Source organism: Camelus dromedarius, chromosome 16, assembly GCF_036321535.1.
Source record: "Camelus dromedarius isolate mCamDro1 chromosome 16, mCamDro1.pat, whole genome shotgun sequence".
In the NCBI taxonomy this organism is placed as follows: domain Eukaryota; kingdom Metazoa; phylum Chordata; class Mammalia; order Artiodactyla; family Camelidae; genus Camelus; species Camelus dromedarius.
In genome coordinates, this window is record NC_087451.1 from 43976183 (window position 1) to 44001006 (window position 24824).

The 24824-nt window shown below is 49.7% G+C and overlaps 1 protein-coding gene across 4 annotated transcripts in view; it reads left to right on the forward strand.

Moving 5' to 3' along the window:
• DBF4B (DBF4B-CDC7 kinase regulatory subunit) overlaps positions 1-22601 on the forward strand; it is a 31380-nt gene extending 8779 nt beyond the window's left edge. The window contains exons 2-16 of one of the 4 annotated variants that reach the window (XM_031468614.2): positions 590-676; positions 1269-1317; positions 1880-2118; positions 2577-2639; positions 4912-5066; positions 8510-8695; positions 9523-9573; positions 10362-10425; positions 11573-11646; positions 13222-13255; positions 14733-14778; positions 16922-17038; positions 19491-19599; positions 19750-19874; positions 20738-22601. In XM_031468614.2, coding sequence (XP_031324474.1) covers positions 2606-2639; positions 4912-5066; positions 8510-8695; positions 9523-9573; positions 10362-10425; positions 11573-11646; positions 13222-13255; positions 14733-14778; positions 16922-17038; positions 19491-19599; positions 19750-19874; positions 20738-21602 — 1860 coding nt within the window. In that variant the 5' untranslated portion in view covers positions 590-676; positions 1269-1317; positions 1880-2118; positions 2577-2605 and the 3' untranslated portion in view covers positions 21603-22601. Of the gene's footprint in view, positions 1-589; positions 677-1268; positions 1318-1879; positions 2119-2576; positions 2640-4911; positions 5067-8509; positions 8696-9522; positions 9574-10361; positions 10426-11572; positions 11647-13221; positions 13256-14732; positions 14779-16921; positions 17039-19490; positions 19600-19749; positions 19875-20737 lie in introns of those variants that run through there. The other 3 variants (XM_064495784.1, XM_064495783.1, XM_064495785.1) reach the window with 3 other exon arrangements.
• The last annotated feature ends 2223 nt before the right edge of the window (positions 22602-24824 follow it).

A 24824-nucleotide genomic window follows, 5' to 3' on the forward strand; every position in this document is an offset into this window, starting at 1 on the left:
AAATTATATTTGATATTCACCATATTAGAAATTAAAATTTTTAAATGCTAGTTTGTCATTTAAAAATATGTCAACTATGTGTTAACATACATAATGCATTTTTAATGGAAATAGAAGAATGGCATTTTTTTACATTTCTGCAAATCTCTTTGATATTTGATTTAACAGAAAAATGTTGGATCTTCATTTTTTGCCTCTGCATATTCCACTGAACGGTCTTGAGAGAATGAGAGCTAAAATGGAAAATGATGTCTTAGTATTATTGTAAAAATAGTTTTAACTTCATGGACACTTCTGAAAGGACTGAAACACACTTTGAGGACCTTGAGCTAGATTATCATATGGTAACAAATGATGCCCAAATCTCAGTAGCTTACAACAACAAAGGTTTATTTCTTGCTTATGCTACACATCCAGTATGGCTTGCCCATGGTTCTGTTCCATGTCCTCTTCACCAAGGAACCCTTGTTGACAGGGCATCCTCTGGCTGGACATTGATAGATAAGGGGAAAGAGAACTTGATAAACCATCCTGGCTCTTAAAAATTATTCTTCGGAGTGATGGGTCACTTTCTTTCTTTTTTCATCAGCCAAAGAAAGTCACATGGCCGAGCTTGAGTTCTTCAGGGCTGAGATGTACAATCTGCAGTCAGAGACCCCACTGGAAGAAATATCAGGTATATGTGGTATATATAACTCTACCATGGTGTTTAATGAATATCGTTGGTTGCTCGTGGGGAATGGATTATATTGGGGAGAGGTAGGAAGCTATTTAAGGGTAGAAGTATGTTAGGAACTGACTGCAGTACTTTGGGCAAGAAATTACGGAGGCTTGGACTAGAGTGGTAGCAGTAGTCTGATTCAAGATGTACTTTGGAATTAGTAGAACTAATTTTTGGAATGGGGTGGGGTTAAGGGAAAGTGCTGAAAGATAACTTGTAGGTTTTTAGTTTGAACAACTGAGTGGATGACATGACATTTACTGAGATGGGGTAGGTTGGAAGGATAGTTGGTTTTTTTGGTGGGGTGGAACAAATGTTGAACATGTTATGCCTGAGATTCCTATTTTACATCTAAACGGAAATGTCCGGTGGATACTTGAATATATGTCTGGAGGTCTGGAGAGAGGTCAGAACTCAGGTACTAGCACAGAGCTGAATTGTAAAGCTATGGAGTTGGAAGATACCTCCTAGGGAGAAAGTGCTAATAGGGAAGGGAAGCGGGCTAAGGGCTAAAGGCTAAAGCTTTGGCATACTCCAACATTTATAGGTGGAAGTGACTTTGGATCGGCAAAGGAGATTGAGGAGGAGCCATTGAGGTAAGGTGAAAATGGGTAGGAATGGAAGCAAAAAGAAGAAAGTGTTTCAAGAAGGAGGGAGTGTTACCGAACTCACAGGTGTAGTCTGTTTCGACGTTCTAGAAGTGCGATAGGACTGAGGAAAATGGGAGTCACAGGTGACCTGGGTAAGTAGTTTTAGTAGGGAGGTGAGGATTAGGTGAGAGTAAGAAAAGATGGGAAGTGAGGAATGGAGGCACCATTTTTGAGAATTTTCTATTTTGGTTGGGTCAGTAAGTGAAAAAAAGGAAGAGAAAAGATGTGAAGATGAAATTGTGTGTATGTGGAATCTTTCAACTGTAAATGCTCTATCTATAAGTATTAGGCTTATTTTGCTATTTATTATTGAACTCCTAGGAATTTCAGACTAGCTCAGTGTGAGGAATCACAAAGACGCTACAGCTAGTCCTCAGCTTGGGGCTGTTATTAATAGGCTCAAAATATCTCCAACCAATGAGAAGACGAGAAAAGAAGAGACGGAAAGGAGTGGAGGGGGAAACGAAGGAGAAGGGGAGGGTCGGCTAAGTTAAGATTGTCCTCCCAGGGCCTCCGTAGGGCAGCTCGAGGCCCTTACGTAACTTCAGGGGCGGGGCCGACAGGAAATTTAAACCGAAGCCTCGACCGAGGGCGCTTAGAGAATGATGTTATAGCTGGAGAGGAACAGCGGGTGCAAGGATCTGAAAGAGCTCAAGGAGCCCAAGATGTGATACGGCGGCCTTGAAGGAGTACGGGGGCCAAGAAAGAGCCGAGAATTTGAGGAGGGAGCGGGAAAGGGAAGCAGAGGTAAGAAGGAAGGCGGAAAGGGTCCTAAGAGTTAAAGAGGGGTATGGGGTCGGGAAGTGGGCACAGGAATTGGGGAGCAGATAGATGCGGAAGCTGGGGAGGGTAGAGGGACCTGGAAGGGGTCACAGGAGTTGAGGGTACTGAGGTCTAAAGGAGGTAGAGGGACTTGAGGGGACAAGAGCCTGGAAAGAGGCACGGGAATTGAAATGTATTAGGGGTGGCCAAGAGGCCACTGGACTTGAGTCAGCAGTCTGAAAGGGGGCGGAGGGACTGAGGGACAAGAGCTTGGAAGGAAGCGCAGGAGCAGAGAGGGGATGTGGGTTTGGATGTAGTTGAGTCTTGGGGTTCCTGGGAGCCTCGATGGGAATTGTGCGGGATTTGGGAGTCAGGGGAGGGGATAGTGGAAGATCGAAGCCTAGTGAAGGTGATTCAGCTGCTGTTTTGTCTTTCTTTTAAAGGCAACGATTGGTTTGAACTGGAGGGTTCAATGGCTGAGAGTAGGCTCCAGGCTCCGGACCTAGGTAAGTAATAAGTCAAAACTAGGGATGCGAGGTCAAAGCTGCTACTCCTGCCCAGAGCCTTTTGCGAAGAAAAGGCAGAGAAAAAGCCCTCTAATTACTGTGTGTGTGTGTGTGTGTGTGTGTGTGTGTGTGTGTGTGTGTGTGTGTTGAGGGATGTCATGGATCATTTAGGAATTCATGATAAAGGTCAAACGAGAGCTTTCAGTCTGATATTAAAAACAAGATTAGCAGATAGATGCGGAGTCAGGATGGATTAATTTATTAAACCCATATTCATTACTTTTACCATAAAATTCTTAAATTTATCCATAAATTTAAACACCCCTATCCAGTTAGACAAGTATTTTAGCACATAGTCATTTCCTTCAATATTGCTCTCCTCCCCTCTTAGTATCATCTAGTTTGAGTTCTGGATTGTTACAGATATGCCATTTGGTTGTTGTCTTTTAAACAGTTATATACTTCACCAAATTATTTACTCTTCCTTCCCATGTCTTGTTGCTTTCTTCTGAATCTATTTCTCTTTTTGCTGATGAACTTTCTCCAAGAGTGTTTTCAAAGGGGGCTTTATGTGATAAACTTTATGAGGCTTGTATACCTGAGAACATCTTTATTTCACCTTTGTATTAAATTTCTTGAGTCAAAGGTCTTTTCCTTCAACACACTGAAAAATTACAGTGGTTTCTTCTTGCAAAAGGTAGATACTGAGGAAATTCAGGGAACCCTGGACTGAGCTATGGACTTCTGGAGTTTTGCTTTAGATTCTTTGAAGTGTGGCCAAGGTGTTATTAGCTGGGATTACTTTTTATGTTTATCTTTCTGTTTGATGGTGGTAGTAGTGGGTTCTTAGACCACACGACTAGTATGAGTTTGAATTCCAGACTCTTGGGAGTCCTGTGGTTTTGGATTCTCAGTGAAGACTTTCCTTTCGTGGGGAGCCCAGACTAAGATACACAGTGTTCCTTTTTGTCTCTTCTGGTGGATGGACTATTTTCTGGCTTACCTTTTTTCCTAGATTGGTGCAGGAGTTCCCAATTCTCACTCCCCACTTTAGGCTGGCACAAGACCTTATCTCCTGGGCTCCATCTGGCTCTTCAGTCCTAAGCGCTTTGCTATTTTATTTTATTTTATTTTATTTTATTTTATTTTATTTTATTTTATTTTTTTTATTTTATTTTATTTTATTTTATTTTATTTTATTTTATTTTATTTTATTTATTTATTTATTTATTATTTTTTTTTTTAATGGAGGTACTGGAGATTGAACCCAGGACCTCATGTATGCTAAGCATGTGCTCTACCCCTGAGCTGTATTACCCTCCCCCCACTCATCTTACCTTTGATACATTTCAGGTAATGTGTAGGCATTTACCTTGCCCTATAAATAATTCAGCAAGCATTTCATTGATCAGAGTTCCAAATTTATTTATAGTTTTTTCCTTTCAATGTAAAATTTATTTACAACGAAATGCAGAATTCTCAAAGGTATGTTCACTAAGGTGGGGTTTTTTAGATTTATTGAGTTATAATTTACATAAAATTCTTTTGTCATAAATGTACACTCTCAATGATTTTTATTTAATTTACAGAGTTTTGCAATGAACACAACATCTAATTGTAGAACATTTTCATCACCCCAGAAAGAACCTTATGCCCATTTGCAGTCACTCCTCATTCCCACCCTCAGCCCTAAGCAACCACTAATCTAACTTCTGTCTCTCTATATTTTCCTTTCCTGGACACTTCATAAAAATGCAGTTTACAATATGTAGTCTTTTGTGTCTGGCTTTTCTCACATGGCATGTTTTGAGGTTCATCCTTGCTGTAGCCCGTGTCAGTAGTTCATTTGTTTTTATTGCCAAATAGTATTCCATCATATCACATTTTGCTTACCATTTTATTTACATTTGAATTGTTTCCACCTTTTGGCTAAAATGAATTAACACTGCTGTGAACACTCCTGCACAAGTTTTAATTGGACGTATCTGGATGTATGCCTTGGAGTGGAATTGCTGGGTCTTGTGCTAACTCTGCATAACATTTTGATAAACTGCCCCACTGTTTTCTAAAGTGGCTGCACCATTTTATATTTCCACCATGGATGTATGAGGTTCCGGGCTTCATCAGGGCAGGAATAGGAGTCTCGGGTCCATCTTGGTGCCCAGGGCCTGGCTGGGTGCACTGCGCAGGGGCTGTCGGCGAGGCTTGCTGGACCTGCAGGGCTCCCTCTCACCTCGGGCTTCTCACTCTATTCCCCTTTGTTGTTTTCTAGGAGCTCAGCTCGGAGTTTCCAGTTGTCTGGGAAAATGCCAGAAGCACTCACCAGATGCTGGGAGGCAGCCCTTTTCTGGAAAGTCCTTTTACTTGGATCTGCCTGCTGGCAAGAACCTCCAGTTTTTAACAGGAGCCATCCAGCAGCTGGGTGGGGTATGCAACCTGCTTCTCTCCTGCGGGACCGTGTGCCTCTGCGGGTTGTAGGGCAGGAGCTGGAGAGGGATTATATCTGTGACTTGGGGCATTTTCCGTGCTCTCACTGCGTTCTCCAAAGCAATTTAAGTATAAACCTTTTTTTTTTTCAAGTAAAGTTAAATTTTTTTTCCTGATTAGAAAAGTAGTATCTGTTTATTCTAGAAATTTCAGAGAGCATGGAACTGCTCCAAGTGACAACCATCATTTTGATGAATTTATTTTCTTGTGGACTCTTCTCTTTTCTTTGTTTCTCTCTCTCTCTCTCTCCCTCCCTCCCTTTTTTTTTCTTTCTTTCTTTCATGACTTTATTGAGCTATAATTCACATACCATACAGTTCAGCCATTTAAAATATACAGTTCAATGGTTTTTAGTATATTCACAGAGATATTGCAGATTGTGTAATTACAGTAGAATATTTTCATCACCCCCAAAAAGGAATGCTATACTATTATCAGTCACTCCCCATTGCCCCTTAATACTCCCAGCCCTGGGTAACCACTCTTCTGCTTCTGTCTCTATCCTTTTTTTTTTTTAATGCTTATTTTCTGTGTGGCTATGATCATGAATATATTTTTGATAACCAACTTTTTGCCCATAACCTTAAAGCAATTTCCTATCAATATTACCCCTCACATACATCCTTTGTAATGAGGATATACTTTTGAGTGGATTATTAATTTACTTAACCTTAACCTATGGACATTTAGATGATTTTTAAATCTTAGCTCTTATAAATAGCACTGTGGTGAACAGCTTTGGGGGAAAAAAGCATTCGCTGTGTTTGAGTCCATTACAATATTTTCAGAGCACATGTCCTACGGCACTTTTAGTAAGGGGTTGACATGGGAAACTCTTGTGTTTAGCAAATAGGTTGATAGCACTTGGCCCCCAAGAGGCAGGTAACTGGGGAAACTGTGTGAAGAGGCTCAGAATGCAGAGGCTCTTTGCCGTCCAATGAATGGAAACTTAGCAATGGGGATGGAAAGAATGAGGATTATGCACCCAAATGGGCCCCAAATCACATCTTGAATTTTTAGTGTGTTCTGTCATTTAGCCTTTGCTGTGTAAAACACCACCCTAGAGCTTGGACTTAAAACAACAATTTACTATTTCTCACTCTCCTGTTTTTGCTGGGTGGTTCCTCTGCTGGTTTCATCCAGGCTCACTCCCGCAGCTGCATTCAGCCGGAGGGTCAGCTGGGCTGGAAGGACCAAAGATGCTCTCACGCGCACATCTGGAAGTTCATGCTTGCAGCTGCTACGTGACTGCTTACATATTGTGTGAAGAGTTCCTTACACACGTCATCTGTGTACACACAGGCATGTGGACATATAGTGAGCTAGACCAGCTGGTTTACACGGTGGTCTCGGCAGCTTTCCTGGAAGGTGACGGGAGAAGCGACAAGGCCTCTCTAGGCCTAGGCTCTGGAATGCACACATACTGTACACTTTCACCACATCTGTTGGTCAAAAGGAGTCCGATTCAAGGGAGTGGACTCAGGCTGCACCTCCTGATGGGAGGAACAGCAGAGTCACCTGCAAAGGAGTGGGTTCGTTGGGATGGGACGAGTGTGTGGCCATTGAATCATCTGTCATTTAGGTGGGGTAGCACTGCCCTGCTCAAACCCTCTAGTGTTTGTTTTTGCCGAGTTACAGGAGGTAGATGGACGTACTCCTTCAAGCCATAGCTTTAAAGACTTTAATTGTGATAAAATGTATATGGCACTTTATTTTTTAATTTTTTTAAATTTTAATTTTTTTTTGTTGGGGGGAGATAACTAGGTTTGTTTATTTATTTTAATTTTTTTTTTATTTTAGGTTTATTTATTTTAATGGCAGTGCTGGGAGTTGAATCCAGGACCTTGCGCATGCTAGGCACACACTCTACCACTGCACTATACCCACCCACCATTTATTTATTTATATGTTTTCTTATTGGAGGTACTGGGGATTGAACCCAGGACCTTGTGCATGCTAGGCATGTACTCTACCCCTGAGCTATACCCTCCCTCCATATATGGCATTTTAAAGTATGCGGTTCATTGGCGTTAACTACATTCACACTGTTGTATAACCATTGCTCTGTTTCCTATACTCGTATCTCCTCAAACAGAAATTGTAACCTTTAAGCAATAACTTCCCATTTCCTTGTCTCCCACCCCTGTAACTCAGTTCCATGTTATGTCTCGGAATTTGCCCATTCTGGACACCTCATATCTGTGGGATCACAGATATTTCCTTTTGTGTCTGGCTTATTTCACTTAGCATAAAGTTTTCAAGGTTCATCCATGTTGTAGCAGAGATCAGAACTTCATTTCTTTTTTTATGGCTGAATGACTCCCCAGTGTATTGGTGGACCACATTTTGCTTATCCAGTCATCTGTTAATGGACTCTCAGGTTGTTTCAGCTGTCTAGCCATTATGAGTAATGCTGCAGTGACCATCAGTGAACAAGTGTCCGCTCAAGTCCCTGTTTTCAATTCTGTTGGGTGTACACCTTGGAGTGGAATTGCTGAGTCATATGGTAATCCATATGTTTAGCTTTCTGAGGAACCTAAACTTTTTTTTTTTTTCCTTAACATAAGTGCCAGGTTCCTCATCCAGTCACACCTCAGAGATATCACCCATCCTTACTTTCACGGATGTGCTGGGGCTGGCTCACAAGAACGAATTTTTAGCATCTCTTTCAAGTTGCACATTCAGTGACATCATACGGGTAGCTTGAAATCAGCCATGGTAGGATTTTACCCCACAGAATTCAGCAAATGCTATAAAGCAGGGTTTTTTTTCCCCCAGAGAGTTATTAAGCTGTTGCCAGCTCACTACTGCTTATTTCTGTCTTGTCTTCTTTCTACAGACGTGAGTTAAGTGTCATTGTGTTTCAGGCACTGTGTTGGGTTCTTGTGATGCAGGATGTCAGACCCTCTCAGTGCCATGCAGGGCTTACAGGTAGGATGAGCAGGTACTTACGCAGCTGAGTAATAGCCAAAACCCTTTTTTGTTTCAGGCTCCTTTCAAGGTGACAGGTGCAACGTCTGGATGTCCCAGTGTATCTTCACAGCAAAAGCATGGCTTAACCAAGCCATTAATTCTCTCTGGTCCTTTCAGTGTGCTCTTGCTCCTAGCAAACTCAAACTAGTCAAATACCCAGAGCCTCTGGGCTTCTGCTGCTGGGCCAGGAGGAGCTACAGTTCTGGAGCAAGAACCTGTGTTATATATATAAACCCTATTGTATTTCAGGATGATGTCTTCTTGAGGGCCCGCACAGAACTGCACTTGGTCTATTTAAAGACATTGATCCTGGAACTTCTGGCAGCCAAGATTTCCTTCCCCACCCTCTCGCTGTTGGTGATTCCACATCTGCCTTTTCAGTTTCAGCCACCTCTGTGATCTGGTTTCAGGTAATTGAGGGTTTTCTGAGCAAAGAAGTAAGTTACATCGTGTCCAGCCGCAGGGAGGCGAAGGCAGAGAGCAGTGGGACGAGTCACAGAGGCTGCCCCAGTCCCAGCAAGATCCGAGTGGAAACACTGCCCATGGCCCACCCAAAAGGCAGCCATCCCAGGCCCGCACAGAAACCCGCAGACTCGGTGAGAACCTCATGGGGTCAGAAAGGGGTACCCTACAGACGAAGGAAGTAAGCCTTGGTGAGCCCTTTTAGGCAGTTTCTGGTTTTAGTTTCATCTGGTTTATTTTAATCTCTCTTTTGAATTCAGGGGCTGAAAATATCTTATCATAGCTCTGGATCTCAACACCTCGGCAACATGCCCTTCCTTCGGTGATAAATGTTACTTTTTATGGGAATTCAGAGTCTGAGGTTCAAAAACAGTAGGAGGGCCCTCTGTAAACCAGAGAGGGCTTGTTGGGATTGGCCGAGGCTTGTCTTCTCGGCAGCGTGGGCTTCTAAACAGAGGTCTCAGAATTAGGAGTTTAGGACTAGCAGATATAAACTACCAGATATAAAATAGATAAACAACAAGGTCCTACTGTGTAGCACAGGGAAGTATATTCAAAAGCTTGTAATAACCTATAATGAGAAAGTATATATGTATGTGTAACTGAATCACTATGCTGTACACCAGAAACTAACAACATTGTAAATCAACTATGCTTCAGTTAAAAAAAAAGAGAGAGCAAGGTCTTAGGACGTTTGTAACACTTGACCTTGGGTGAACGCAGAATGCCCTTCACCAGGGTCCAGGCTGCCCGGGCCACAGCTCCCTGCAGGTGACCTGAACTTGGCTGTGGCTGGACCTTTTCTTCTGAAAGGGTCTCCAGGCTCCTTGGCTCTCACTGCTCCCAGCTTTCTGAGGGACGTGACTCCAAGACACGTGACTCCTCGCCAGCTCCGGTGGAGACATCTGTTTGTGCACAGGTGGTCTCCCCAGCTCACCTCATTGCTCCTCTGTTCCATCAGGTGCCTCTGAGCAGAGGGAAGGAGCTCCTGCAGGCAGCCATCAGGAACCAGGTGAGCTGGCGGGCAGGCTGGAGTGTGTCTCCGCACGGCGAAGGAGTCAGCCTTTCCTCCAAAGGTTCTGCTGAAGTACTGACGCGAAAGGCACACCCTGCGAGACCTGTGGCAGTGTCGTTATTTCCTCCTTATGGATGAGGGAGTGGGGCTCAGAGAAGTTAGGACATCTGTCCAGGGTCAACCAGGGCTGAAGTGGCAGAGCCGAGGTTTGACTCCATGATCTTTCCAACTCCAGAGCCTCCCAGGAGAACCTTGGAGGGATGCTGTGGGGCATGTCAGACTTTGTATGTCTTTCACAAGAGGCTGTTTATCCTTTTTGTGAGAATCCAGGGCCGTTACAGTTAAGTGGCAGGAGGAGGAGTTGAGGTGATCCTGTGAGAGGAGTCGCTGAAGTGACCGCAGCTGGGTGCCTTGCCTGTGATGAGGGCAGCCTGGCAAGGAGGGAGGTGGGCAGCAGGCGTAGACAGTGGTGACTGTTGGTGGTCTTTATTGTGTTCTTCCTGTGGGCTGAGAGCTTTCCTCACAGAGGCTCTCCCAACAAACAGCTCTCATGTAAGCGTGTCCCTTCCTGGTCACAGGATGGCCAGAGCTGAGCCTGTAGGCAGATCAGCAGTCCGTCCCCTCCTGGGGTGTGGAGGACAGAGGTCTTCCTGGGGGCTAGGGTTGACTCTCCAGGTTCTGGGCTCTCTCCTCCCAACAGCTCCCCACGTGGATGACCCAGAGCTCCCAGAAGCCAGGACAGCCATGGTGTCCATTCCCCTGCCTGATTCTGCTTGTCTTTCCAGGGGAGCAGCAGCAGCCTCCTGAGCAACGCCCGCTCCTGGGGAGTGCGGATCCTGCACGTGGATGGTACCCTTCCTGCCCCGGGGCTCCTGCGGACGGGAGGGTTGGTGACTTTGACTGGGAATATCAGCTGGGGGAGGGATCAGAGTCATGTACCAGCTGCAGCCAGGTGCACTCAGTTACTGTGTTGATCCACACAGGCGGGGAGGGGGAGAGACCAGCAGTAACACGAGGAGAGCGCAGGTCGTGGGAGGTGCTGTTCTATTTAACCCGACAGCTCCTCTTAGCTGGTAGGATAATCCTGTTTTACAAATAGAAGAAGAATCCGAATATCCATGACACCTTATCAGGCATTTACTCTGTGCCAGGTAATTCCCTCACCACTTCCCTCTGCCCATTGTACAGATGAGGAAATTGAGCCTCAGAGAATGTAGTAAGTAAATCATCCATAGTCTGACCAGGAGTGAGTAATGTGGCCCACATTCCCACCTAGTTTGGCCCGGCTAAATTTCATGTTCTTTCTGTCCTCTAGGTTCGCCTCACACTCTAACCACCCGTCTTCAGGTTGTAATAAATTCACACTAGAATAGCTGTTGTGAATCAGCTGGCAGCGACTGGCCCTCACATCCAGCTCCACTTTGATTCTGGGGTTTGCTCTGACCCACTGAAAGGGGCTGGTCCACATCCTGCCTGAGATCTGCCAAAGGATAGAGAACTGTGCTTGGGAAGGTCCTGGTCTGGGATATGGGGGGTTCCACCATCGCTGGAAAACCATCCGATTCCCACTTGATCTAATTTCCTGACTTCCTGAGTATTCGAGAAGCTCCAGCACGTATAGCCCCTACTGAGTCTCTTCCCCTCTGAGGTTAAATCTGAAGAACTCCCGTGGCTTGGTTGCCTGACAGAAGCAGCTCTGCAGTTGTACCTTAAAGCCCTTTATGGGCTAGAAGGCACCTCCTGTTCAAGACTTGTACTCAGTGCTTCCAAGGAGCCTGAAGCCAGCTCAGGGGCTCTTCCAGGGATAGAGGACCCAGCCCTCTCTTTTATTGTCAGCAGGTGCAGGGATGACACGTAGCCAGAAGGTGGCAGGCAAGGCTGGTGTGATCCAGTGGGCCAGGCTGGGTGAGAAGTGTAGTCCCCCAGCCCCAGGAAGGGACTGTGCTGGGGAAGTGAGGAGAGGGAGCCCTTGGCCACAGCCCTGTTTCCCCCACAGAAATGGTGATGTACGTGCAGCACCTGTCTCTTGATGCTCTGTGTGTGAAGAAGCAAGGGCCAGAGAAGCCAGAGGTAGGTCCTCCCACTGAACTGAAGGGTAACAGTAAAGCCTGTGACAACTTTGGTAAATCCATGACACCCCACCAAGCCATCTCCTCCCAGCTGTCCTGGGGAAAGTGGGAGGAACACAGCCTCTCAGTCAGCTCTCCCTGATGCCCACAGCCCCACATTGCCCGGTCTTCCCTCCTCCCTGTGCCTGGGCCCTGGACTGCCTGCAGGTTGTCTGGCCTGGATAAAACGCGAATGCTCGTGGCCTGCTGGCCAGGCTGCTGTCCTAGGGATGGCTTTTGGCCCGGCAGTGAGCCTGCAGATTGCATGGGTGGTGCCAGGTGTTGGGGTTTGAAATAGCTGCCATTTTCCAAATTCTTGTTTGGCTTTTCCTTCTTTTGCTGGAGTTAGAACTGTGTGTACCTCATCAAGAGAGCCCAGGCTGATTTAAAGCCACAGGGTCTTTGCCCAGCCTGAGTCTGAGGACCCTACAGGTCGCTTGGGAGCACAACCAACAGTGGTAGATCCACACCAGATGGAGTGCTCAGCCTCGGCGCCCCTTGTGCCACACCCTCTGGTCTCGGTGTCTCTGGGGTTCTGCTGCTGAATAGATCCACATTGCTCACAGTTGAGAAAAGTATATAGTGAAAGTCTCTTTCCCCCCCAGCTCTGGTTCCCCAGCCGCTAAGCCTGAGGTGGACTGTTTCCCAGTTAGCCCTCCAGGACGCCAAGCATCTACCAGCAGATGTGTCAAAAGCCCCCTTCTATGCAATTGCACAGTATTTTTACCTTGCTTTGTTCATTTAATAATCTCTTTTGTAGATACTTGGGAGTCTTTTGGAGCAAGTTCTGGGTGCAGCCTGCCAATAGGCGAGGGGATGTGGAAGGCTTCTCGGGGCCGTGTCTACCGTGGCAGTGTGGCCTGGAGGACAGTCTGGAACCTCCTCGGGCCCAGAGGCACAGTCCCAATCAGGCCTCTCTGGATCCCTTTTCCTACCCATGCCCTCTGAGCTCTAACTGATTTTCTTAAAATTTGTTCCATTTGGTTTTTTATATTAGCCTTGTTTGACCTTGGCCTAAAAGTTGGCTTTAACCAACAGAGTCAGGGGCCGCAGGATAGGGCACCAAAAAGCAAAAGCCGTTGTCTTCACCTCGTCCTGTCTGCCGCCCTGGGAAGGCAGCCGCGCCTAGAAAACACAGGCTGCCATTAGTGAGCGCCTGCTCTGCATCGGGTCTGCTACCTGCTTGAACTTCACCTGTGCCACAGCTGAGGCATTAGGCGGGAACTCTGCACAGCACAGGTGGCATGGCTCCACCCTTGCCCAGGCCTGCGGGGCTCCCCAGCCCTTGCTCTTTGCTCCATCTTGCAGTCCCTGCACAAAGTCAGCTGCCGTTGAGATTCATGCACAGAGCTCCCCTCGCATCAAGTCCTTGGGGAGACAGAGGGAGCCGTGGCACTCAGGTCTGCTGCAGCTCAGGGTCCAGCCAACAGCAGAAAACAAAGTGGGGCAGACTCGCAGCAGCTCGGCTCACCAGGCCCTGTTCCTCAACCCCTCCCGGCTTCCTCACATCCTTAACCTAGTTTCCCTTTCCATTTAGGGAAAATGTCCAACAGAGTCAAGAACACGGAAAGGTCAGTGCAATAGCTTTTTCTCATCTAATTGCCATCCCTCCCTCCCTAAATGCTTCCCCATGTCTCCCTCTGTGGCAGCATCTGCTCACTTTTCTGCGGCAGGAAGCGAGTCCAGGTTGTGTTGCCCCATCGTGTTTCCAGGGCCTGGGCTTCGGAGAGAAGAGCGGCAGGAGAGGGGCCTCCGCGATCAAGTCCAGGACTGCTGGGCCAGGCCCTCTTCTTCGAGCTGAGACCTCATGCAGTCACTCTGGCTCCTGCATCCTCTGGCTGTTCCTGGGCACTGATCAAAGTTCAGCATCCTTTTCCTTCTGATTCAGGAGCAGTTGGGGTGGGCAGTTTGACAGCTGCCTACCCCTTTCAGAAATGCCAGACTTCCCTGAAATTGACAAACAGGCAGATTGATGGGCCCGGCTCCCAGCTCCTCTTGGACAGCAGGAGAGTTTCTCCCCCTGGATGCTTCTCCCAAAGATGCTCTTTAAGTGGCATTTATTCGTGCACAAGCAGGAGCTAAGAAAAGTTACTTGGCAACTCTTGTGTTTGAAATTCAAGGAAATCTATAGGGGAATTGATTTTAATCACCGTCTCAGTTAATTAAAAAGACAAGAAGTTGTCCCAAAAAAGTAATTAATGGGAGCTGCTGCTGTGCAGGGAGAAAGGCTGCTTTTTACTGGGGCGCAGGTGGCCTTGAGCGGGTCTGAGAGCTGAAAGGCTTCGGCCTCTTTGGGGATCTGGTGACTGTTCTGCCCAGGCTTCCAGTGCCTTGGCTGCCCCCTTGACAGGACTTCTGGTCATTGTGGGAAGGCAGAAGTGGTTTATAATGCCTTAGAGAGTCTGTAAACCATGCAGATAGCCAGCTAGTAGGGGATGAATCTCTTGATTAATTGACTCCAAATTTATCTTCCCAGCACCCCTCTGCCCTATTTTTTTTCAAGAACCAGATTTCGATTTTGATTTTTTTTTTTACCCTCCTTCTGCTAAGACCTCTAAACACTCTTTAACTCTCTTCCTCACTTCTCCTTCCCCCCAAGAAACCTAGAGTTCTTGTAGAGAACCCTGTCCAGGAACCATTCTCAGGCCCCTCGGATTCTGAGACACCAGGAGTCAAGGTCTGGGAAGGAGCTGAGGCTTTTAGTAGAAACCAACAGGGGCTGGGGTTTCTCCCACCCAGCCTGGTTTCTAATGGTTGGTTGACAGCCTCCAGAACCCACATGCAGGAGGCTGAGGGCACACTGAGGACCCCAGCCACCCTGCACCCTCCCCACAAATAGGGACCCCTTTCTCCCCAGGTTGAGGCTGGAGGAGATGGGAGTGGGTGCCTCACCCCTGCAAATGGAAAGGTGCATCTTGGGGCAATGAATGTTCTAGCCCTGAGAGGCTCTTAGGCTTTGGCAGACTCTAGCCTCGGCCCTTCCTGTGTGTCGAGCCCGGGCCAATGCCAGGGCAGACAGACAGCTCACTTGTGCCTTCTTCCTTCCAGTGGCCAGACTGAAGGCACCGTTCCTCAAAGTCGAAGATGAGAGCAGGTGAGGGGGCCACAGACCCACGTGGAGGAGAGGTACTCGGGGCCCCACACTGACACGGGGACACGGAGCCCTCCAGCCCTACGCTTTTGTCTTCCCCAGAAGCCACTTTATCCCCCTGTCATGGAGAAGTCACACAGGTCAGGAGGAGCTTCTGCAGGTGCCGTGCCCAGCTGGCATTCCTCAGTCATGAGCCACAGGTTAATGACCCTGTGTGTGAATCCCCTCCTTTTCACACTCTGCTTTTATGTGCTCTTGGTGTCCCATCCAGACAGTTTTACTCCTCGATTCCCCCTAGGTGTCCGCTGACACTACCGAATCATTGCCGGCCCCAGGCCAGTGCTAGTACAGCCTTGGCTGAAGTGAGGATGTTTGGGGTGATACTGGGGTTCCCTTGTCAGATCACCCTGTCTTTGATGAAGCCTTTCTGTTTTGCTCTGTAAAACCCTTTCCTGGTACATGTTACCTCAGGACAACCCTGGGTAAAACTAGCCTGAGAGTCCATCCTCTTCCTAGTGGGGAAACAACGGAGGTCAGAAATTAAGGAACTTGGACCTGTCCACTTTGCTAATGAGTCTTGGCCGGAGGCTAGAATCCACATCTTGCCTGGAGCCCTCTCCACTCTGCCCTGGCCCTGCCCCATGAGGGCCCTTCTTACCTAGAGCAGGAAGGTCTCGTTGATGATAACTCGATGGGCTATTGGCCAACTGGGTTACCACTGACTCTTAAGTAAGTGCTAGGTCAAAAGTCTGAGAATCGAGAAATACCTCAAAATTAAAAGTTGTTTAAGAGAAAAAGCCCACGTGTACCCAGCAGAGACTCCTGAGACCAGAATTCTCTGTGTCCCTCAGCCTCAGGCAGGCCAGCTAAAGACCTAGCCTCAGGAGCCTGGCATGCCTGCCCATCCTCCAGATGGCTCCTGCACATGGTACAGAGTTGGCTCTGGTGCCCCAAAGCAAGTAGAAAGAACGCAGGGATGGAATGAGGTCCCGTCTTCTCTAGTTCCAGTGGGATGTCCTTCAGACTCAGCCCCTTCACAACCAGCTAAGTACAAGTATCATGACTCACACACAGTGGCTGAGACGCCACCAGTGCCTCAGACGCCACCAGTGCCTCGGTATCTCTGCACACAGCGGGCACAGGCTGTTACCGGAGTTGCAGGGGCAGTGTGCTGTGTGCCTCTGGCATCACCGGCAAGACCAAGCAGAGCTGAACCTTATGATCCTTTTTACATGCTGTTCTGAAGCAGGTGCCCTTCGAAGCCCAATAGAGCCTGACCAGCGTCAACTTTCCAGCCACCTAAGCAGGAACAAAACAACAAGGAGAAGGACAAAAGGGTGGGACCGGGGCTGTGAAGGGCACCTCCTCCTTCAGAGTCCAAGAAGACTCATTTGTTAACTCAGTCCTGAGGCCGCAGGGCTCTCACTGTGCCCCCCAGGGACCAAGGTCTGCGCTCTCCCCCTGCACTGGCCACTGAAGCCAGACATGGTGTGCCTGGCACCCCCGTCTGCGGGGTTTGCTGAGTATCCAGAAATCACCAGATCTGGCTCTGAAAGTCTTGAATGTGAGCAACTTGAAGCAAACCACCGAACCACTCAGTTCGGGTCTGACTCTCCAGAACCTTCACTACGCCTCTTTTCCGGTCAGAATACTAGAGAACCAGCCCAGAGCAAAAATGTTCCTCTTCGTGGAACAGGAAGGTTACTGTTCTGGTTTAAACATTCTTGCATTTAGATTCTGCCAGACTAGAGTCCTCAGAGGTCGTTTTGAGGGCCGAGATCCGGAGTCAGGAGGCGTGGCTTCCCATCTGGACTTGGCCACTTGCTGGTCGTGCGTGAGCCCTTGGGCAAGTCCCAGAACCTTGTGGGCTTCGTTTCTTCTTTTATAAAATGGGGTAACACCAGTGTTCCCCTCAGCTCGGCGGGTAGCTACAGGGTCCAGGGGAGCAGCGAAGGTTTGGAAAATGGAGAGAACATAAGTATTCTTTTAATCCAGCAAGATAGATGAGAGCACTGTTCTAGAATTTAAAAGGTGGGCAGGTGAGAATCTGCTTTATCAGGATTGGAATTCTAGGGAATCGGGCTGGCCCCCCTTCCTCATCCTTCCCCTTCCCCACGGTACTCAAAGTGGAAGTTTTCTGTTTCAGGAAGTTTCGTCCTTTCCACCATCAGTTTAAATCCTTTCCTGAAATTTCTTTTCTGGGACCCAAAGACACAAGTCCCTTTGAGGCCCCGACAACTCCGGGCAGCTCACACCATACCAGGTGGGTCTTTCTGGTTCCTGAGTACCAGGGGCTGGGTACCGGCCAGAGTCCTCCCCGTCAGGGGCCTGCTGGTCAGATTGGGGAATGGCCATGTGTTAGCTCCTTAGGCAAAGTCTATTCTGGGAACTTCGCCCAGAGAAGAGAGACACTGGAAGTGCTCATCCGTTTCATTCGCTGTTCTCCATCCATACTGTAGGATTTGACTGGTGTCCAGAGGGTGACAGGCTGGTTTCTGAAACTCAGATTATAGATCACCTTCATCAGAGTTTCCTCGGGTCCCATTAAAAATGCAGGTTCCTGAACTCCACACCTACAGAATCACAGTCTCTGGTGCTGGAACCCCCAAAGCTGCACACACACAGGCTCCCCGAATGAGTTCAGTGCATGTCAAAGTTTGAGGCCTTTCAAGCTAAACGTATGGGGCGGGGGACCTGAGGTGCCTGCTGCACTAGGTGGCCCAAAGTGGCCTGTAGGCTGACTGGTGCTCCTACTCTACAGACCTGTGAGAATTTGAAGCTTCACCGACCAAAGCACAGAAGGAACGCAGCTCAGGTGATGGACTAGACGCCTTCTCAGACCCTTTCTAACTTAGGGGCCACAGGGTTAGTTCACAGACCAGGAGACTTGAACGGGGCAGACACTCAGCCCAAGAGTCCCCAGGGCCAAGGAGGGCCTGTGGGTTCCACTGGTAGATGAGGGCCATGGGGTCAGGAAATAGTGCAAATAGGAAAAACAGAAATGGAGTGTGGCAGTGGATGGAGAGGGGAGGAGGGAAAGACAGGCTGAGGTGAAGTCCAGGTGCCCCTCATTCCTTTCCTGGAAGGCACAAGGGGTCAAGAGCAGTAGCCAGGAGGCCGCCCAGGTGCACGGCTGGGGGTGGCCCTGGGGTGGCAGAGGAGCTGAGAGGTTGTAAGGGGAAGACAGTGAAGCAGTGAAGCTTTGGTGACCACGTGTGAGGAACAGAGGGTTGGCCCAGGGTTCTGGGGCAGGGGGTGTGTAGAAAATCTGCGGGAGGAAATGTTCAATTTTTTTAAATTTCAAAATCATTATTATATTTTGGTTCAAAATTTAAGAGTTACAAAGAGTTTAAAGTGAAAAGTCTGTTATCTTACACCCAGCCTTCATTCTCCAGGTCGAGTCTCCAGAGAGACTGTGTGTGTACAGAGGCGCATTGTGTGCCCTCGTTCCCTCTTCTCACAAAGAGTAGCATGATATTCACTGTGCTGGATCTTACTTTTTCCACTTAACACATCTTAGATTAATTTATTATTAGCACCTAAAGGGCTTCTTCATTCCCTTGAATGGCTGCAGGGTATCCCATGGTATGGAGTTACCGTATTTTATTTAACAGATGCGTAGATGATTTCCAGTCTTTTGCTATTCTAAACAATGCTGTAGTGAATAGCCTTGTTCAGAGTAAATTTATGATCATTCAAGTATATTTGCAGAGGAAATTCCTGAAAGTGGAAATGCTGGGTCAAAGGGTGCCCATATTTATAATTTTGAGAAAGGCGGCCAAATTACTCTTCATGGAGGTGATGCCAGTGTACACTGTCACCCGCACTGGACCAGAGCCTGTTTCCCCATCCCCTTGGCTAATACTGTGAGCTGTCAGAATTGCTGACTTAGGCCAATTTGATAGGTTAAAAACCATATCTCAGCATAATTGTAATTTTCCTTTTTTCTCTTTATGAATGAGGTTAAGTATGTTTTCATATGTTTGATCATTTGAATCTCTTTCTGCGTGAAACTTCGTCATAGCCTTTGCCCATTTTTCTATTCAGTTATTGATCACTAATTGATTTGTAAGGAGCCCTTTGTGTTTCAAGGAAATGAGCCCTTTCCCATGTTATTAGTTATAAATATTCCCCCCCCCCAGTTTGTGGTTTGTCTTTTAACTTTGCTTATGATTTCTGCCATGCAGATGTTTTTTTAAATTGCATGTAGTTGAATTTATCTGCTTTTTTCTACATTTTCTGGGTTTTGTGTCACTTTGAAAGTCCTTAGGGGAATATTTTGGACCTGTTGAGTTGGCTCAGCCAAATAGCAATGCCCTATGGGCTGTTAAAAATAGAGAACTGAAATTCAGATGAGAAGTCAGGTTTCAGAAAGATATGAAAGTCCTCAGTGAAGGCGCAGCTATGCAGGTCAAATGAACGTGGGCTTGTGTGTGAGCTCAGCCCTGGAACGTCCTCAGGGATTCTTGCTGCCGCTCGTCCCCCCACGCTCACCTGTGGTTTGAGATGTGTGGGCTGGGAGAGGACGGAGCTAGGACAGGGGGCCCACAGGGTGGTCTCGCCTTCCTTGCTGCCTCTCCTGCCACCCTTGGACGAGTGGCACCAAGTGTAGGCAGGCTAGCCTGTGCCTGCCCGGCTCTGGCCATTTTGGTCCATCCCCTCCCTGGCCTGGGCTCCAGCAGTGACAACTCTTCCTCTCCGTGTGCCCTCCCCAGAGAAGCCAGGGACCGGGAGCCAAGCCCACAATCAGCCGCCCGCACAGTGCCCCGGAGGAAGAAAGGCTACTGTGAGTGCTGCCAGGAGGCCTTTGAGGAGCTGCACAGGGTGAGCTCCTTCCCCACCACACAGCTGCTCACAGACTGTCCCATGAGAGCCTGTCCCACCCAGTCTCTCCACCCTGGTGAGGCTGGCTGGTCTGCTTGCGTCCCACCTGGCCTGGTCTAATGCCCTGTGCCTCCTCTCACCCCCGGGCAGCATCTTCAAAGCCCCCAGCACCGGGGCTTTGCCCTGGAAGCCCATTCATATGCCGAAGTCGATTGGATCATCGCCCAACTCAGCCACAGCTTTGCAGACATCCCCTTCCAGGCCAGCCTCCCTGGGTAAGCGCCACCTGCCACCCTGCCACGGGTGGTGGGCACACCCGCCTTTCCACCTGTCCTGCTGTCGCCCTCTCTAGGTGGGGAATAACCCTCAGGTAGGCAAGAGCAGGGACCAGGCTATGGCATCCCTGTCTTTCTCCTTCCTTCCCTTTCTTTCCCACCATCTTCTGTCCTGTTGGTTTTGGTGGTGTCGGGATAAGAGGAAGACCTCCGAGGCTTCAGCTGATCAGGATGGGCCCAGGCCAGAGCGTGGCTCCCTTTAGAACTCAGAGGCATCACCACAGTTGAGGGAGCAGGGGGAGCATTGCAGCAGCTCCGGTCCTGGCATGTGTCTGGTCACATGCCTCTCTGGCCTTCTGGAAGCGGGGAGGGGGATTCCTGAGTCCTTCCCCGGGTCTTTCTGCTTCTCTAGAATTTTACCCCCAGGAAGGATTGCAGGGGATTCAGTGGAATCCCAGGGCACTCTGAGCCCCAACTTCCCCCTGGTGCCCACTAAGGAGCTGTGGCTTCACCTTCCACCCCAAGTCTCCACCTCAGGGAGCCTCCCTGGGCTCAGCTTGGCCAGCCAGGATCTGTGCTGCTTTCTCCAGCCACCAAAGGGCACAGCCTCCTCTGTGAAGTTATTAAATGGAACAGCCTCTAACCTGTTCCTCTGGCCAGCCCTGACCACAGGCTGCAGAACCAAGAACCACAGGGCCTCCGAATGGGCAGCTCTCTTCGGCTCACCAGAGCCTGGAAGGGCAGCACCGCACGTGCCCTGCCCCACCTCCACCCTCAGCCTCAGCCCCGCTCGGGAGGATCCCAACTTGCCACCTGCTCTTGAGTTGCACCCTTTGGCCCACTGGGTGTTTTTGTTCCCACAGGCAGTCAGGCTCCCTGGCTTCAGATTGTGACCATCTGTGCCCTGAGACTCTGCCTCCCAACCAGCCCTCCCATCCCAGGACAGCATCTCCCAGGAGGAGGAAGGAAGATGATCGCCAGGCCCCAGGTGCCCCAGAGCAGGATGGCACAGTGGGCGACACGCAGGCACCAGCTGAACCTGTGGAGGCTGGCAAGACACCTGGACCACCAGCAAGCTGCCAGGAGCCAGAGGAGTTGGCTGATGTCTTTGTGGACCCCTCAGGAACACCTGCTTACCAGTGCCTCTTGACCAGCTCTGGGTTTACCGAACTCTCCTCAGGCTCAGACCTGGCACTTGTTGGCCACAAGCGGAAGATTCAGTTTCCCAGTGGTAATGCCGAGAAAAGGCCACAGGCCTCGTTCTTTGTCCCAAGAGCCCCCAGCCCCTGTGGCACCAGGACAACTAATGGCAAGCATCTTCTCTCCCTTCTGCTTCCAGGCCATGAGCCCAGGCCTCTGGCCTCCCTCCAGCCCTTGTGCCACCCACAGACCTGCCTCTCCCTCCCAGGCTCCTTACCTGGGCTGCCCCCAGGATCTAAGGAATCTGAGTGTGCCGCCGCTGGCCCTATCTCCCAGAAGACTGACCAGCTTCCCAGCTGCCCCACAGCCCCAGGCCAGCTGTCAGGCCACCTGCAGACAGCTGCGGGCACACAGACCCCAGGGGGATCTGCAGAGAGCCAATCCACCTCTCTCCCTTACCCTCTGCCAGCCAGTGGGGGAGCCAGCTGCTCCCGATGGCTCTGGGCCCCCCAGCCTCTCCCAGTCCCCTGCCTCCCTGTCTCCCAGCCCCAACCCCAGCCCAGTGCCAGCAGAGAACTGCTCCTGTGAGTCCCCCTAGGCATGCAGCTCTGGGGCCAGACAGGTCCCAACTCGAGGGCTGGATACACAGATCCAACCAAGTTAGAGCTCTGCTGAGTGCCGCACACCCAGCAGGGCTGACCAGACAAGGAGAAGCAGCGTCCGGGGCCTTGGCCTTTGAAGTCCAAGTGAACAGCTGTGGTCATAGCCAAACTCTGTGGGGTTGACCAAGCTGGTCCTCACATCCTCTGGATCTTCACTGGGACCAAGAGAGTCTGGGCAGAGGACTGCCCTCTCCCCTCACTCCAGCTATGGTCCTGACCAGAAGGCAGTCTACAATGGGCTTGTCCAGCCATGGCCAGCTGCCCATGCCAGGAGGCAGAGGCAAGGTTGGCATAGGGAGGGACCACAAAGAAGCTGGAGCCGCAGGAGCCCTGGCCTGGCTTCCTGTCCCTCTGCAGGCACTTGCTCTGCAGAGCAAAGAGGGTTCGTTGTTGGTGGTGTTCCCCGCCCCCACCCCCAGCCTCCTTTCCCACCAGCATGTGGCTCTCCTGCTTTCTGAAATGCCTGTGTGTTGTCCCCTCCCCCAGCCCCCCACGCTCTGCACACAGATCCTCAGGAACATATGAAGCAGAGGAGGGGCTCGGCTGCGCCACTTCCAGAGCTCCCTTCCCACTGCACTTAGTAGGGGCCCAGCACTGACTTCTCTGAGCCCAGGATGTGGCCAGAGCCGCCTTCAGGGACCCCTCTCAGCTCTTCCCTGTGGCCTCAGCCCTGGCTGCCCACCCAGAGTTCTGTTCAGGGTCAGTGGCTCACCTGCCAACTTCTGCATCACCCTCTTCCCTCCTTCCTTCCCCCAGGACCTACCCCCTCCTTTCTTTCAGCCAAGCCATTAATCTGGAGACAGAGATGGGTTTGCTATTGATTCTCTGACCACTTTTTTTTTTATTACTACATTTTGTACTGTGGTTCCTCTCACCCGTCTCTGCCTCTGTGTGTTTGTCTCTTTAAATGCTGAAGCTACCAGAAGCCTGGTGCTATTCTGTGTCTCATTTTGGAGGAAGAAAGCGGGGCCTAGCTGCTGGTGAGGACCTGGGTTGTTAGTTTGGAAATAGAGCAACTATGCGTACAACCTTCAAGGAGGTCATGTTTGGCCTTTTTATGCCATCCTGTTAAGTTTCACAATTAATCTTGGTCTAGGAAATGTAAATAAATTTGTTAATAACAAATAGCAAAGAGATGGGGCTGGAGTGCAGTGTGTCGGGCCTTGATCTGCCCTCCAGGGACCCAAGCAGATACGGACAGAATAACTGGGTTGCAGGATGGGAGCCTCCTGTGAGTGGGAGAGTGTGTGTGGGTGCCGCCAGCCTCTGCCGGCCCAGTCTCCCCAGGTCACCCACTGACTGCTGCCCACTGAGCAGTCACCTAGAGAGGGCATGCTTGCCACCCACTCCCAAGGAAATGTCTTTGCCCTAACAAAGGTTCTGCTCTGGGCCCTCTTCCCTTCCCCAGGTCCCAAACAATGGCTTCCTTCTGGGCCCTGATTGGTGTATCCCTTTCCTTTCGTGGCAAAAGGGGATGCCTTGTCCCCCGGTGCCTTTCCCATATCTCTGCTACTCTGGGTGAAAAGCTCCCCCCCGCCCTTTACTCAGACCTCTGATATCCTCACGTGCTGTTCACCCAAAGACTGATGCACCAGGTTCTGACACCTGCATCACTGTCTGCCCAGGACCTCACAGTTGACTGTGTGGCTGTCCCCTCCCATCTCAACAGCTGTGACCTTGGAGAGGTCAAGCCCTGAGACTCTTATCTCTCCACAGCCACATCTGTGTTCTGGTCTCCAGGATATAAGTTGAGAGAGGAACCCAGAATACCTGAGACTGGACCCAGGACAGGTAGGTACTGCTTGACATAAATTAGGCCCCTTGGTGGCCCCTCCACATGGGGACTGTTCAGACCTCCTTCCACAGCCTCCCTCAGCAGATGACTTTGACTCAGACTCACAAGGCACTGCCTCATCCTGCTCTCAGTCCCCCTTCAACATCTGATTCTCAAAGGATGCACTGTCCTTCCTCCCTGTGCTCTCATCAGTTTCCTCCTCAGATTTACCGCCTCTCCTTCCCTCTGCCCAAAAACTCCATCCTGGAAACACTTGGATTGATTCAGCAGCTTGAAGAAAGCTCACTCCTGTTCTCTGGCTACTTCCTGTGGTCTATAGCCTCTACCTCCATGCCCGAACCTCCTTCCAAACCTCCGCGGTGGCTCTGCCTGAAGATTAGCCCATACAAGGTCACCAGATAACCTGATAATGACCAAAGTCAGGTTCCTTTTCTCCTTTTCCACTGTGTTGAAACGTAGCTCCCTGGCTCCCCGGTGACCCTACGTGAGTGTGGTTGCCGTCCCTCCCCCAGCCTCTGCCCTCTGGAGCATGAGTACTGGTTCACCACCAAACTTGGGTGTCTGCCCTGAGCTTGCATGAACCCCCCAGCCCTCACTGCCTCCCCAGACATGGGCCTGGGACCTTGTTCTCACCTCCGTGCTCTGGTTCTATCACTTAATTGGTAGCTCCAGCTCTGACTCCCTTCTGAATTCTAGTCCTCACCTGTGCTGGGTGGGAAGGAGCTCCAGCTGCACGCAACCCACACTGTCACTTTGGGTAAGTCCCTTTACTACTCTGGACCTCAGTTTCCTTATCTTTAAGTGAGGGGCTTCTTTTGAGATGATTTCAAGGGTCCTTCCTCCAATAATAAAATGCCCTGACCTACGAAGCCCTGATATCCCCCCTGTCCTGCTGCCACTACAGAGGGACCAACCTAGGACTCCTCCCTCCTCTGAGGCTGGCTTCCCTGCCTGCTTCATCACATGACTCTCCTGTACTCTGACTCCTCAGCCACGCCATCCAGTCCTGTTCCCTTGTCCTGCTGACCACCCTCCCCTTACACCCACCCTGGCCCCCCATCCTCGAGGACACCCGAGTGCCCACTCTGCAAGGCATGGCTTCCATATTCTCCCTGAACCCTGGAAGGTAAGCCTTCAGGCAATGGAGGCTTGAGTTCAAATTCGGATCCTGCCACTTTATGACCTTTGGCAAACTCCTGAAAGTGAGTTTTCTTAATCTGAAAAATAGAGGAATTAGTCATTGCCATCCCACTAGGAAGCCAGAATTAAGTCATATGTCAGTGAGGTGCTTGGCACAGAGCTTGGCACGCTGTAAACACTCAACAAACAACATTATTACAGCCCCCTCAACAC